The sequence below is a fragment of the Trichoderma citrinoviride genome (assembly GCF_003025115.1).
Source record: "Trichoderma citrinoviride strain TUCIM 6016 unplaced genomic scaffold BBK36scaffold_10, whole genome shotgun sequence".
NCBI lineage: Eukaryota > Fungi > Ascomycota > Sordariomycetes > Hypocreales > Hypocreaceae > Trichoderma > Trichoderma citrinoviride.
The window spans coordinates 1674400-1686609 of NW_020194718.1; the positions used below are offsets into that span (position 1 = coordinate 1674400).

The 12210-nt window shown below is 47.5% G+C and overlaps 5 protein-coding genes across 5 annotated transcripts; 3 read left to right on the forward strand and 2 right to left on the reverse strand.

The window, feature by feature from the left end:
- Positions 1-2332: 2332 nt before the first annotated feature.
- Positions 2333-3447, reverse strand: BBK36DRAFT_21698 (hypothetical protein; the record flags this gene model as incomplete). Its single annotated transcript, XM_024897923.1, has 8 exons — positions 2333-2358; positions 2418-2547; positions 2631-2652; positions 2733-2765; positions 2816-2829; positions 2967-2993; positions 3237-3242; positions 3325-3447. 8 exons carry the CDS (start codon positions 3445-3447, stop codon positions 2333-2335), a joined length of 381 nt encoding a protein of 126 aa, XP_024748287.1.
- A 518-nt stretch (positions 3448-3965) lies between these two features.
- BBK36DRAFT_1123009 (cytochrome P450) lies at positions 3966-6100 on the forward strand (the record flags this gene model as incomplete). The annotated part of the gene is made up of 7 exons (XM_024891003.1): positions 3966-4404; positions 4482-4673; positions 4744-4878; positions 4960-5154; positions 5242-5374; positions 5434-5463; positions 5560-6100. The coding sequence occupies 7 exons, from the start codon at positions 3966-3968 to the stop codon at positions 6098-6100; spliced, it is 1665 nt and encodes a 554-aa protein (XP_024748288.1).
- A 1005-nt stretch (positions 6101-7105) lies between these two features.
- On the forward strand, positions 7106-7900 carry BBK36DRAFT_1123216 (S-adenosyl-L-methionine-dependent methyltransferase; the record flags this gene model as incomplete). The annotated part of the gene is made up of 1 exon (XM_024891027.1): positions 7106-7900. The coding sequence occupies one exon, from the start codon at positions 7106-7108 to the stop codon at positions 7898-7900; it is 795 nt and encodes a 264-aa protein (XP_024748289.1).
- A 587-nt stretch (positions 7901-8487) lies between these two features.
- BBK36DRAFT_21701 (periplasmic binding protein-like II) lies at positions 8488-9631 on the forward strand (the record flags this gene model as incomplete). Its single annotated transcript, XM_024897924.1, has 2 exons — positions 8488-9086; positions 9136-9631. The coding sequence occupies 2 exons, from the start codon at positions 8488-8490 to the stop codon at positions 9629-9631; spliced, it is 1095 nt and encodes a 364-aa protein (XP_024748290.1).
- A 184-nt stretch (positions 9632-9815) lies between these two features.
- Positions 9816-10951, reverse strand: BBK36DRAFT_1123265 (hypothetical protein; the record flags this gene model as incomplete). Its single annotated transcript, XM_024891033.1, has 2 exons — positions 9816-10390; positions 10459-10951. The coding sequence occupies 2 exons, from the start codon at positions 10949-10951 to the stop codon at positions 9816-9818; spliced, it is 1068 nt and encodes a 355-aa protein (XP_024748291.1).
- Between the last annotated feature and the right edge of the window lie 1259 nt (positions 10952-12210).

Genomic DNA, 12210 nt, shown 5'->3' on the forward strand with positions numbered 1-12210 from the left:
GGATTAGGCAGTAGACATCTCCCAGCTTGACGCACTCACGTTCAGCCATACATGTAGCATCACAAAAGCACGTAAACGAGCCTATAAGAGATAAGAGAAACCCCGGCCACATGTCGCACTCGCATTTTGCTCATCCTTTGCCTAGGTAGATACATAGCATGCACTCCTTTGGTTCATCCCAATGGCGCTTACATCCTCCCGAGACTGCTATTAAAATCGATCATATCAAACAGCTCGTCATCACTTGGGCGCAATCGCATGGATGATCAATTTTCGCGAGCAGGAACTGCGCGACGCATTTCACACTATTGGTGTGCAGGTTCTTGGACAAGCTTATATGGCTGGCGTAGAGGATCGCAATACGTGACGTGCACTCCGTAGTTAACCAAGAAGTTGTGTGACAGCGCGATTCCGATACTGATGCGCATGATCATGCCCACAAAGCAACAAGTGATTGGGACTTCGTTGCGAGCCCGATCACCTGTGTGGAAATGCACAGTGGTCTTTGCGCCTCAGCGAGGATGCCTTTGCTGGCTGTATGAAGAGGGAAATACACCAAATACTTGAGATAAGAAATTGAGTGCAGACAAGAATTTAGAGCCTTGAGCGAGCAATACTTAGTATGATTGCGATCTGTGCGCTGCAAAAAGATACAATCTCCTGTCTCACGGCGATATCACCAAAGCCTGGTGCAGTCTGAGCTGACCGTGCGGACCTCGAAACAAACAAACTGTAACTTCGGAACACATTCCTATTGAGAACGGGGTGACGTTGTCTACACTACCTATGAACTGATATATTGTACTACTATGGCCATTCGTATTTCGTACCTCAAGTATTGTGGTATGTGACATCTGTGCGAGTTGCTGTTGGTTCAGCATCACCTGTCACAAAAGTTCGCGGGGGTCGCTCGATTAGGCAGGTATCAGAGAGCCTGTACTTTGATTATCCAGCATCCGGGATGAGCTAACGATTCGTATGCTGCATCACACTCGGCATAGCTGAAATAAAGGTCCCTGATGCAGTCCACGGGCAGAGCGATTCATGTCATACGGCTTCTGATATCCATGGCCTAGCTTTGACCATTTGCTGGCTGACATGTGAAGTATCTAATCCCAATCATTTGTCACCGTCGTGTGGCGCCTTGTTCGTTCGTCTTCGCCGAAGCCGGTAAAGGGCTCCTCAGTCCACTAGCCATTGAATTGCCTCAATGTACGCGTAATCCTGCATCGACGTGCCAAAATCTGTAAGGTATGTAATATGTATGATTCATTCGACTTGGAAATAAGATTGGATACGTATGCGTAGTACTCCATAGAGGATCTATAGATTGCAATGTCTCGTCTTCTTGGTATGCGTTGACTCGGTTCTTGATTGACCCACGATCTTACGCATGACTACCTACCCTATGTTTAATCGTCTCGTGGATAAGACCTAAACCCGCCTTCATGAATCACTACTGGCTTCGATATATTAACTTAGATATTTTCATTTTTGATTTGCTTCAAGGGGAAGTGTAAGTATAGCATCAAAGTACGGAGACGTTTTGCTGACGACTTTTTCCATTATATTCTCACGAACGGGCCTGCACCTGCTGTGATGCGCATGCGATAACGTGCCCTCTAGTTCTTAAGGTTGGACCGCAATCCATCGTTCCTTATCAATCCATTGCAAATAGATCCTTTTGATATGCTCAAGGTACGTATGATTGAGATACTTGATGTGCGGCTGCACTTCTGATACACTATCTCTTTCTAAGTGTCGCATAATTGCTCCTCGCTTTTTGTTGATGGCAGCCGTTCTGAATAACCCACGTCGCCCTCGGTACCATTTTTCGACGCTGTGGGCTGTGCCTTCAACCCTATTGTACCATCATGTGACAGCTTAGACTTGCCGGGTGCAGCACACTGGCTGCGTGTAAGGTCCGATGCTTCTTCAGCACTAAGCTTGTGTCGCCAGCAGCACCAGAAGGCCTTCAGGGCAGGCATAGTCGTAGTAATGATCAGATAGACATCTCTGCAGAGCTTATTCCCAAGGAGTACCTCAAGTCAGAAGAACGCAAGAATTCCATAAGTATAATAGCACGCAGCTCACTGATGAGCACAGCGGAGCCACCAGTGGTGAGCATGACCAGTACGACCAGCCTTTTTTTCAAAGGACATGTGGAGTGCCCAGATAATCCAGAGAAGTAAAGCTACTATGTAAATATCTACAAACAAGGTCTGCGGGTGAGGTATGCGTTGGCGAAGTATTTCCTCACGGCCATGGCGGCCGATGTCGATTGCATGGTATGTGGGATATGTAAGGTGCTTGCTTCTTGCTGACCAACTCACTAGAGGATGTAGAACGAAATAGGTTCTATTACATAAAAGTTAGCCATAAGCATTTGTATTGAATTAGCAATGGAGCTCACATACTAGTACTCAAGCATTTATCATCTGGGCACAGTTCGGGGCATAAAAGGCCTTCAAAGGCCGACACTGCAATGCATAAAGAAGCCAGGTGGCTAGTTGGAGGCAGCGCGGAACCAAACCATTGCCCAGAGGACTTGAAAGAACAGAGGAGTGCTGGAAAGCCGGAAGACAAACAGACCGAGGCACACCTTAATAGCAAACCGCATGAAAACATACCAAACTCCTCGAGGAGTAGACCCTGGGCACCACAATGTCATTAGTATCAGGAGATGTTATAGTTAAAGGGAAAAAGGTGCACCTTGAGGAGAACAGCCATACATTTGGGATGCTTTATCGAATTGTGTGATATGCCTATAGAAGCCTCAGTTGTTTATCTTGCTTTATAGATCTCACAAACTGACATTTCAGCATCATACTGTAAGAAGAAGTAGAGTATTGCTTGTTGTCCCATGAAGAAGACCTAAAAGGAAGCGAAGCCGATATTATTAGCTTTAAAATCATTATTCATGCGTGCTACAGGTTAGTTTTCTCGTCATGACTTTTGGTGCTTACTAGTGAAGATAGCATGACTCCGTTATCCTATCCGAGAGACATCATTAGACACCTTGCATGCAGATTCGCATGCCGATAGTCGCCATAGTGAGCGAGTAGAGCAAAGAGATGATAATATATAGCAAAGTGCGGAGATCTTCCATTTTTTGTGGCATAAGGGACCATAGGGAAGGGTGACGGACGTCAAAGTCGTACATAAGCTTTACAGAATGAAGATTGATAGAATGAGAGTGAAGAGAAAGAACGCGGTAGTAAGCCATACCAACATACAATTCCCTGTTTTCTTTTAAAAAAATCACCTATAGTAAACTATTACTAAGAATCAAGGTTGAGTATCTTTACAAGGGTGGCGACAAACCGTTGGGTGAGAAGTATTTACAGTCAAAGTTGGAGAGTAAGGCGGTTGGCTTATACTCTGGCTACCGTGCGACTCCGCGGAAGTACAAATTGCAGTTGCCGCTATGCTGTTAGTCCTGCACATGTTGTACTCAATTATGAAGTGGATAGCAGTCAGATGGGAATTGCTACTTGGTTGTGAGGGCTGCAAGGCTCTTCCCAGCGTAACCTGTCCCCTTCGCCCATCCTTGAGGTCGAGTTCCAAGAGCAGCGATACCCAGACTGAGCAAAGCAGCAGCCTCAAATGAGTGAGTAATACTGGGTCTTGCCAGCTGCTATCAAACTTGCATGCACCTTATAGAACACTTTTGCAATTAACAGATTTCAAGACTAAACCCCTGCGGAATGCTCCACAAAGCACAAGGGTCCTCGGCCAAGAAGATGTCTTGATGAACATTGTCATACGAGTACGGAGGATACCGTATAAGCGAATGCAGAGGTATTTAGGCAAATTTGTGACCTTTGGTTCAATAATAGCTTGCGTCCTTTGCAGTCATCAACAGCAATCTCCGTAATTCTACCTCTAGGTTCACTTCCCATGTTGCCGCAGTGCTATTTCTCACGTCCTAAGGACTGAAAAACAAAGAAATCGCATTATTCAGCATGACTCTGGAAATCTTTGATGTATTCGACGCAGCTTGGCGAGTCTCCTGGCAAGCAGCAGCAATCGTCTCACTGGTCGCAGGAGTCACCTCTCACCATCTGATCTTCCGGCGTTTTGAGGTTGATGGTTATGCGTGGCAACTCTTGTTTATCTTTCTGGGTTCGAGTGCCGTTCTGATCATTGCGCATATACGAATCGGTGGTTACAGTTTAATATTAGCCATATGCCGCGCTTTGCTGGTTTCGAATGCGTATAACGCCGGAGTGGTAGTCAGCAGCCTTACCTATAGAGCATTCTTCCATCCTTTGAATCGCTTCCCAGGCCCTTTCATGGCTAAGCTTTCGCGGTTTTATGCTATGCGCAACGCCGCCAAAAGCCTCAAAGCATTTGAAGATATCCAAAGGTTACATGAAACGTATGGAGATATTGTTCGCGTTGGTGAGTATCAGCACGCGTTTTTACATCGATCTCCGCGCAACTGTCTTCAATTACTGAGCCCTCCGCACCAACGTCAGGAGCTCGTGAGCTATCCATCAATCGCGCATCTGCCATAGGTGTAATCTATGAAACCCCTACACGAACAACGAGGTCGCCTTGGTATGCGCAGGTCTCAAATGATGTAACAAAGATATCGCTGAATTCGACTCGGGTTCTTAAAGTTCACAAGCTTCGCAAGAAGATTTGGGAAAGAGGACTTGGATTTCGAGGTATGGGATTCAACCACACAGTAAACCACCTTATCACTGCTTTCTCCAGCGTGCTAATTCTTCAATGAAGCATTGGCTGTCTACGCGCCGCGGATCAAGACGAAAGTAGATCTTCTCTTGGCGAAGATTGCGGAACATAGCGGCCGCCCAATCGACGTGACAGAATATTCCATGTTCTTTGCCTTTGATGTGATGGGCGAGATTGGTACGTGATAGCTGAGCAAGGAATCTATCCAGAGGGGCCATCCAGTCAGAGACACCTGAGCTAAGAAGTTTTCCTCGCTAGGATTTTCCAAGGACTTCCATATGCTAGAATCGGAGACCGAGCATCCGGCTATCAAAGGTGTTCATGAGAGCATGTTGGCCATCGGTGTTTTGGGTACGGTACCATGGCTGTTATCCATGATCTCCAAAGTGCCTGGTGCAGCAGCAGGCTTTTCTCGATTCACCACCTGGTGCCACCAGCAACTCCAGGAAAAGCGTAAGGTGAGATTTGACGCAGATTGAGCCGCACCTATGTTGAAGGGATAATGCTTACAGGCGAATTAGATCGTGGCAAGCGAGACAGCGACGTTGAAGGATCAGGGCCCCCGAGACATAATCTCCTGGTTAATCAAGGCAGTAACCGAGGGAGACCCTTCGGCGCCGCCTGGTGAAATGGCAATTCAGGAAGATGCTCGACTTTTGATAATTGCGGGAAGGTATGTATTCACTTATCCGGCAAATTTCCCAACAAGTCAGGCTCACCAAATGGTTATAGTGACACAACCAGCGCAGCCCTCGCAAATGCGTAAGTCCTTCTTCATATCTGCTTTCATGTATCTGCCCACATCTGTGCATTCTCTCAGCTGCAGTAGTTTTGGGTTAACACGAAGCAACGCGATAGGCTCTATTACCTTGCCAGCAATCCAAGGACGTATCGACGTCTCCAAGCTTCGCTTCGTGACCAGTTTCCAGGAGGCGTAATTGATTGGTCGTATGAGAAAAATATCCCGTACCTGGACTACGTTATCAACGAGACCTTGCGGCTAAAGCCTTCCGTCCCAGGCGGCCTCCCGCGCGTTACACCGCCAGAAGGCCTAATGATTGATGACGAATTCATCCCCGGAGGCACAGTAATGGCTGTTCCGACATTCACTGTCCAGCGAGACCCGAGATTCTGGGCAGACGCAAACGCTTTCAAACCCGAGAGATGGGAGGGCCTGTCAACGGAGAAGTCTCCTTGGATTCCGTTTACGCGAGGTCAATGGGCCTGCCCCGGTCGAAATCTTGCGATGATGGAGATGCGCATGGTCCTCAGCCGCATTGCGCTTCGGTATAACGTTTCATTTGCCGATGAAGATGCCGCGAAAAGGTTCGACGCGGATGTCATGGACACGTTCACCTTGACGCTACCGCCATTGCACCTTGTTTTCACGCCTATATAGGCCATTGCGGTGTTTTCCGCCCTCCGCCGACAGAGTGGTTGGTCCCGAATTGCGGCGACGTCCAGGCCAGGCGAAGTAGTAATGCAATAACATTGAACCCCGCCTTTCATATCTTTCCTTACCTTACCTTACCCAGGCAAGGGGTGGAAAGAAAAGAGCGCCGCCTATCACATACAAAATACAGGTATAGTGGCAGACCGGCGGTGTTTTGTTTCCACCGCATGCCAGGCTTGCCAGGCTACAATTCCAAGGCCGTTGCCAAACAGTAGTGCCAAATGCCATTATATAATCTTCACTATATATTTCTCTTTTCCACAGGTAGTATGCATCTCAGCAATGGTTTAAACAACAACGTGGCCCTTGGCCGCGTGTTTCAAGCGGAGGCTAAGCGACAAATCACAAGAGAGGAGAATGAGGGTTTGCTTTCAAGATATCTTTTCTCGTGGTCGTAGTTTGCATCTTTAATCTCGACTTAGGTAGGTAGTTGTCTGAGCAGTTCATGGGCAGTTCGAATTCCTTGTCAGTCGCCAGATATTGGAATGATTTACGTAATCTGCTAAATACAGATTCAGAACGTATCCTGTCGTCTATAAATGGCATTAGTAAGTATAGTTATATCTAATAGAGCATTCTGAACCAGAAGGCATTGTTCTGTGAGTTCTATACCAAGTAATGGAAGAGGGCGGCAATTCTAGGAGAACAGATAAGTAAGTGCTTTGAGCATTATATGAAGATATAAGACGATATTATATCTCCTTCTCGTTTCTCGAGGTTTTAGGTTTTCGGGCCAAGTGTTAGCAACCAAGGGAGCCTGTATAACGTTCAACGCCATCTATGTCATGATTACCTCTTCATGCTTAGCTCTCATAATCCACATATGGACCGTACAGAAATCTAAACCTGCATCATTTTTTCATCCAACAAACAATACTACATCCCCCTCGCACTGGATCATCTCACATAGTTACCAACAGTAGAGCTGCACGCGCGAATACACATTTTACGATGCCTCAATACGATTCCATCGGTGCCTCTTATAACGTCCTCGAGGAACTCCCCTACAGAGCTGTGGAGAAACACAACGTATACACCGCTATCAATCCTCTACTTAAGCCGGGGGCACGAGTCCTAGAAGTCGCCTGCGGTACGGGCTTTTACTCATCACATCTTCTTACCTGGGGGGCTGGATACGTGATGGGCATGGATATATCGTCCACAATGCTTGAGAGTGCGGTAACGCGATTATCGTCAGAAATTGCTTCTGGAAAAGCACAATTTATGCTCGGGGACGGTGCAATCCCACAGTCGTTTGCCCCTGACAACAGTTCAGGATTTTTTAGCATGGTTTTTGGGGCGTGGTTTCTCAACTATGCGTCCAGCAAAGAGGACCTAGTTGCCATGTTCACCAATATTTCTCTCAATCTCGAACCTGGCGGCGTTTTTGTGGGAGTTGTCCCACATCCGACAGATGATATTCAGAAACGAGCAGAGGATTGTAAGCAAGATCCACTACGGCAGTACTATCCCCGCAACGAGTATGTAGAAGAGCTGGCTTCAGGAGATGGCTGGAGCTTACGGGTATCCTTAAATGAAGGTGGACTGGATATTATGACTTGGCATATGAGAAAGAGCGTTTATGAGGAAGCCGCAAGAATGGGTGGTTTAAGGGGCAAATTGGAGTGGAGGTATGAGACTTTGGGAGAAGAGAGCGCACGGGAACAATTCGGCTTGACAGCTGACGAATGGTCAGCTAGAGTAACAAACCCGCACTTGGGGATTCTGATAGCATGGAAGGATTAATTCCCTACACCAATTGCTAATAGCCCTGATGCTGAAGAGAGAACATATTGTCAAGCACTAGGGAGGCTAGGTAGAATGACTGATACTATAGAGTACCCTGTCCTTATCATCTGCGCTCGAGAATGCCGCCCCATAAGTCTTCTAGTGACTCAATGCCTATCCATAGACTGCGAATCCTAGATGGGGGTTCGAAGTCGGGGATCGGTTCAAGTTATGGTTTGCGCATTGGGATGATGATGCACGATACCCCCCGGATCGCCGATTATAAAGCATCCCACATCCCACATGTCGGGCTACACGCGCGCGAACTCATCAACTACTATACCTAGATGCTTAGTTAGGAACTATCGGCGCAGTGTGGGCATAGACTCGTCTGCAACCCGCAACTGGAGTAATTCGGGCTGTGGAGTAGTCAGTGTCATTAAGCAATTGGTAATCCCAGCGAGGCGGTATGACTTTGGGAAAGTCTTCTCCTGAAAGTTTGCTTATTATATAAAGTAGGATCGAAGTTAATCTGTCCAAACCTTTCTTCAATCTAATGCTATCGACATCTCTAAGCCTGTCATTTGTACAATCCATTCACCGCCATGTTTAGATGCCTCACTGCAGCCCTCCTTCTTGGGCAATCTCTTGCCTATGATACGGTTCTTGGCTTTAATTCAACTCCATTAGTGGAAACTCGTTCACTTGATGAGATTTACCACGCTGCACTCCTAGAAGGGGGGACCGTTACAGTCTGGCACGGCGGCGACGAAAAAACACAACAAGAATCTCTCAAAGCGGCTTTTGAGAATCGCTTTCCCGGGATGATGCTGAACATTACCGTGGATCTTTCCAAGTATCTCGACGGCGAGATTGATCGACAGCTGTCCAACAGCAATGTCTACGTCGATAGCATAATCCTCCAGACACTACAAGACTTTCCTCGTTGGCAACAGGAGGGGGCCTTGCTCAACTACGCACCTGTCGGGTTAGAGAGTGTATTTTCGGCATTCAAAGACCCTCTATCGGCATCCTGGTACGGGTACAGTATTTTCTTCTGGAGTATCTCCTGGAATACTGAAAAGCTACCCCACGTGGGGAACATATCTTCCTACAACGAGCTCTTAAAGCCAGAGTTCAAGAATCAGCTTGTCCTCACATATCCGAATGATGACGATGCTGTTTTGTTTGCCTTCTATCAAATGTAAGCTGCCTAGTGTACTGCCGAAGACGAAGAAGTATCACTGACGTAGCAGACATAGCATGGAAGTGCTTGGAACAAAATGGTTTGACGGCCTTTTGAATCAGAATCCCAGATGGGTTCGAGGAACTGCCACTCCTCTTACTGTTCTAAGTGAAGGCAACTCTACTCAGTCTGTGACGTTCACAAGTTTTGGTGGATTTTCCCCTGGTGAGAACGTCAACATCAACTTCCCGAATGACGCGAATTTTGTCAGTTGGCCGCAAACAGCGGCAATCCTTAAGAACGCGCCACACCCCGAAAGCGCAAAGCTCTTACACAACTATCTCTTGAGCCCCGAGTACCAAAGTACAATCAGTTGGAGTGTCCGACAAGACATCCACCCTCCCAACTCTACTTATCCTGATATAATGCACATGCCTCATACGAATCCAACGTCATTTGCTAGGTTTATGGAAGACCGTGTAACGGTGGAACGGTTGCGGTTTTTCTTTGAGAGTCGGTTGGGCACGGCGCAAGGCTTGAGCCCTTTAATCGACGATATATAATGGCACCCTGCCCTGTCGATAGAAGATAGGAGTATACGGGTCTTAGCATGCCAGTCTATAGATACAATTGAGGGAAGAAAAACAACTTCTTATAGTTACGCACTAGTATCACGACGAGTCTACTTCTCATAACCCCCCTAAAAACGTACCAGCTGCAGACCTCTCAAACACCAGGCTCTTCTCATCAGGCTGCCAGCTTAGGCTGACCAAGAATGACATCGAGAACTTTATGATCATCATAGGTCGCAACAGTACGTTCACATAGTACTGCCACGCGCTCCTTGCTTTGCAGACCATCAGGGCAGATAAGCCAGATCACGTTAGTCATAAAGGATCGCTTGTACTCAATCATGACTTCAGGATCCTTGTGACGGTCGAATTTAGGTCCACCAAGTCGATGTAGCGTCTCTAGGTAGTGGTCTAGAATTTCCATCTCGTGGGCACGGCGATCTTCAATGCTTAACATGGCCGTCATGTGGTAAACAACATCGTGGAAACACGACCCGAAGTGGAAGGCGGACCAGTCGAGGAAGCCAATACGCCCATTGGATGTAAAGTAGACGTTGCCAATGTGGGTATCACCGTGCAGTAGCGTACGGAACCTCGGATTGCGCTCCGAGTAATAGCGGTCTAAAGCTTCATTGCAACGCGTACCATCCATCAGGTATTCTGGCAGCTCGGGGCGGCCCGGCGCGCGGACAACCTGGTCCCATGTGGTACACATGAATTTCATGGCTGGGTCGTAGTTGTTCCAGATCCCTGTTTCAGTGTTAGATGCTGTGATGGGCCCAGATGGGAGCCGAACTGGGACGAGATGGGTTCTTTACATGGATGATCGTCCTGGCTCTGACCCCAGTACTGCGCGTGAAGACCAGCCAGTTGCTCAACACCATTCATGACCTTTTCGACGGGATATGAGGCAGTCTCCGCGGGGAAAGCGCATCCCTCAGTGGTCAAGTCGTTCATGATAGCGATGCCCTGCTTGTCGCTCATGCCGCTCCACCAACCCTTGGGGAAAATCATGTTCTTAACGTTGGGCGCCACCTTGGCGAAGAAATGGGACTCTCGCTGGGCCAAGCTAACAGTCCATGGCTGAGCTTCGATCATCTCGGGGTCAAAAACGCCCTTAATACAGATATGCCGTGGCCGCTCATCGCTACTGTCTTCTTGGTAGGCAATGGTGTAGAACAATTTGCTAGCCGTGCCCCAAATGTTCGAGGTATTCTTGATCGACTTGATCTTGTGCCCGAGCTTCTCGCCTAGCCACACCGGAGTAATATCCGAGGGAAGGGTTGGAAGTTGCTCGCTTGTATCAGTCATCTTTCCTTTTCCTTTTCTTTAGTCTTTATCGTCTTGCCGCTTAGGTGCTCTGTAACAAAAGCAGGACTGGGGAACTGGAATTACCACATTAAGACAAAATGGGATTGGAGTAGGCAATTGATAGCGCTCTAGAATCCTGATGGATTGTAGCCGGAAACTCTTGCGTCTTATATAAGTGACGACGACGGCTGGTTTACCCCTGACACTACTCAGAATCTGCAATATGCCCCATTATCTGATCCTGCTTAGAGCCAGTGGAGGTTGTCGGAGTGCAGAGCACTAGAATCCGTTACTGAATGCTTCTTTCTTGTCTCTCTAGCCAACCCCTGTATAAGTATTCAAAACCGTATATCCGTGAACTAACTCGCTAGTAAAGCGGACTGGAGTGAGTGCTCCATAGCTTCAACAATATGATTAGTCGAATTAGTCAAACTCCATGATAACTGGCCGCTCTACAAAATAGCGGTGTAAACTACAAGCCGACAAGAAAAGTAACATACTAAGCATACTACTAAGAGGAGCCTTAGTGCCGGCACTCGTAGTAGTATCTCGCTTGCACGAAACAAAGGATCACCTACTAAATACGAAGTACGTAACCTAGTCTAAAGTGTACGAAGTAAACAAGAACTGCGGGCATTAATGCCGATCATCCTTTCGTCGGCTGCGGAATGGTAACAGAACTGTAAGGGTGTTTTCCAGGGCTGCTACTTTCACCAGCGTACGCTTTAGTAGAGAGCATAAAGGCAGGGCCATTTTCAATCTGCAGCTCCCACCTTTACTGAAATATATGTCGGTAATACGGATATACGATTCTGAGTATGCGTACGGCCTTTGGTCTGGCTCTCGGCGATCCTGTCAATCCTCTCGTGAGAAATGCGAGGGAGCACTATCTCAATCGCTCAGCTTCCAGCCTGCTCGCTAGCATGTCTACATAAGCCAGCCCCCAAAGGGGTCGGAGCGCTACTACTTGTGTTAATGTGGACTGCAGACCCTTCACAGACCAGAACACAGATTACTGGAATCTGAATATTCTGAGGTCAGTGTTATGTGAACTGAAGCATAAAGAGACCGCGGTGGGAGGAAAGGAATGGACCCGGACTCGCGCGATCCCTTTCATAGTATGGCATTTCCCTGTACTGTAAGATGCCTACCCCGTTAATCCGCGTCGAGTCGTGTTAGGGTTAGGGTTAGGGTTAGGGTTAGGGTTAGGGTTAGGGTTAGGGTTAGGGTTAGGGTTAGGGTTAGGGTTAGGGTTAGGG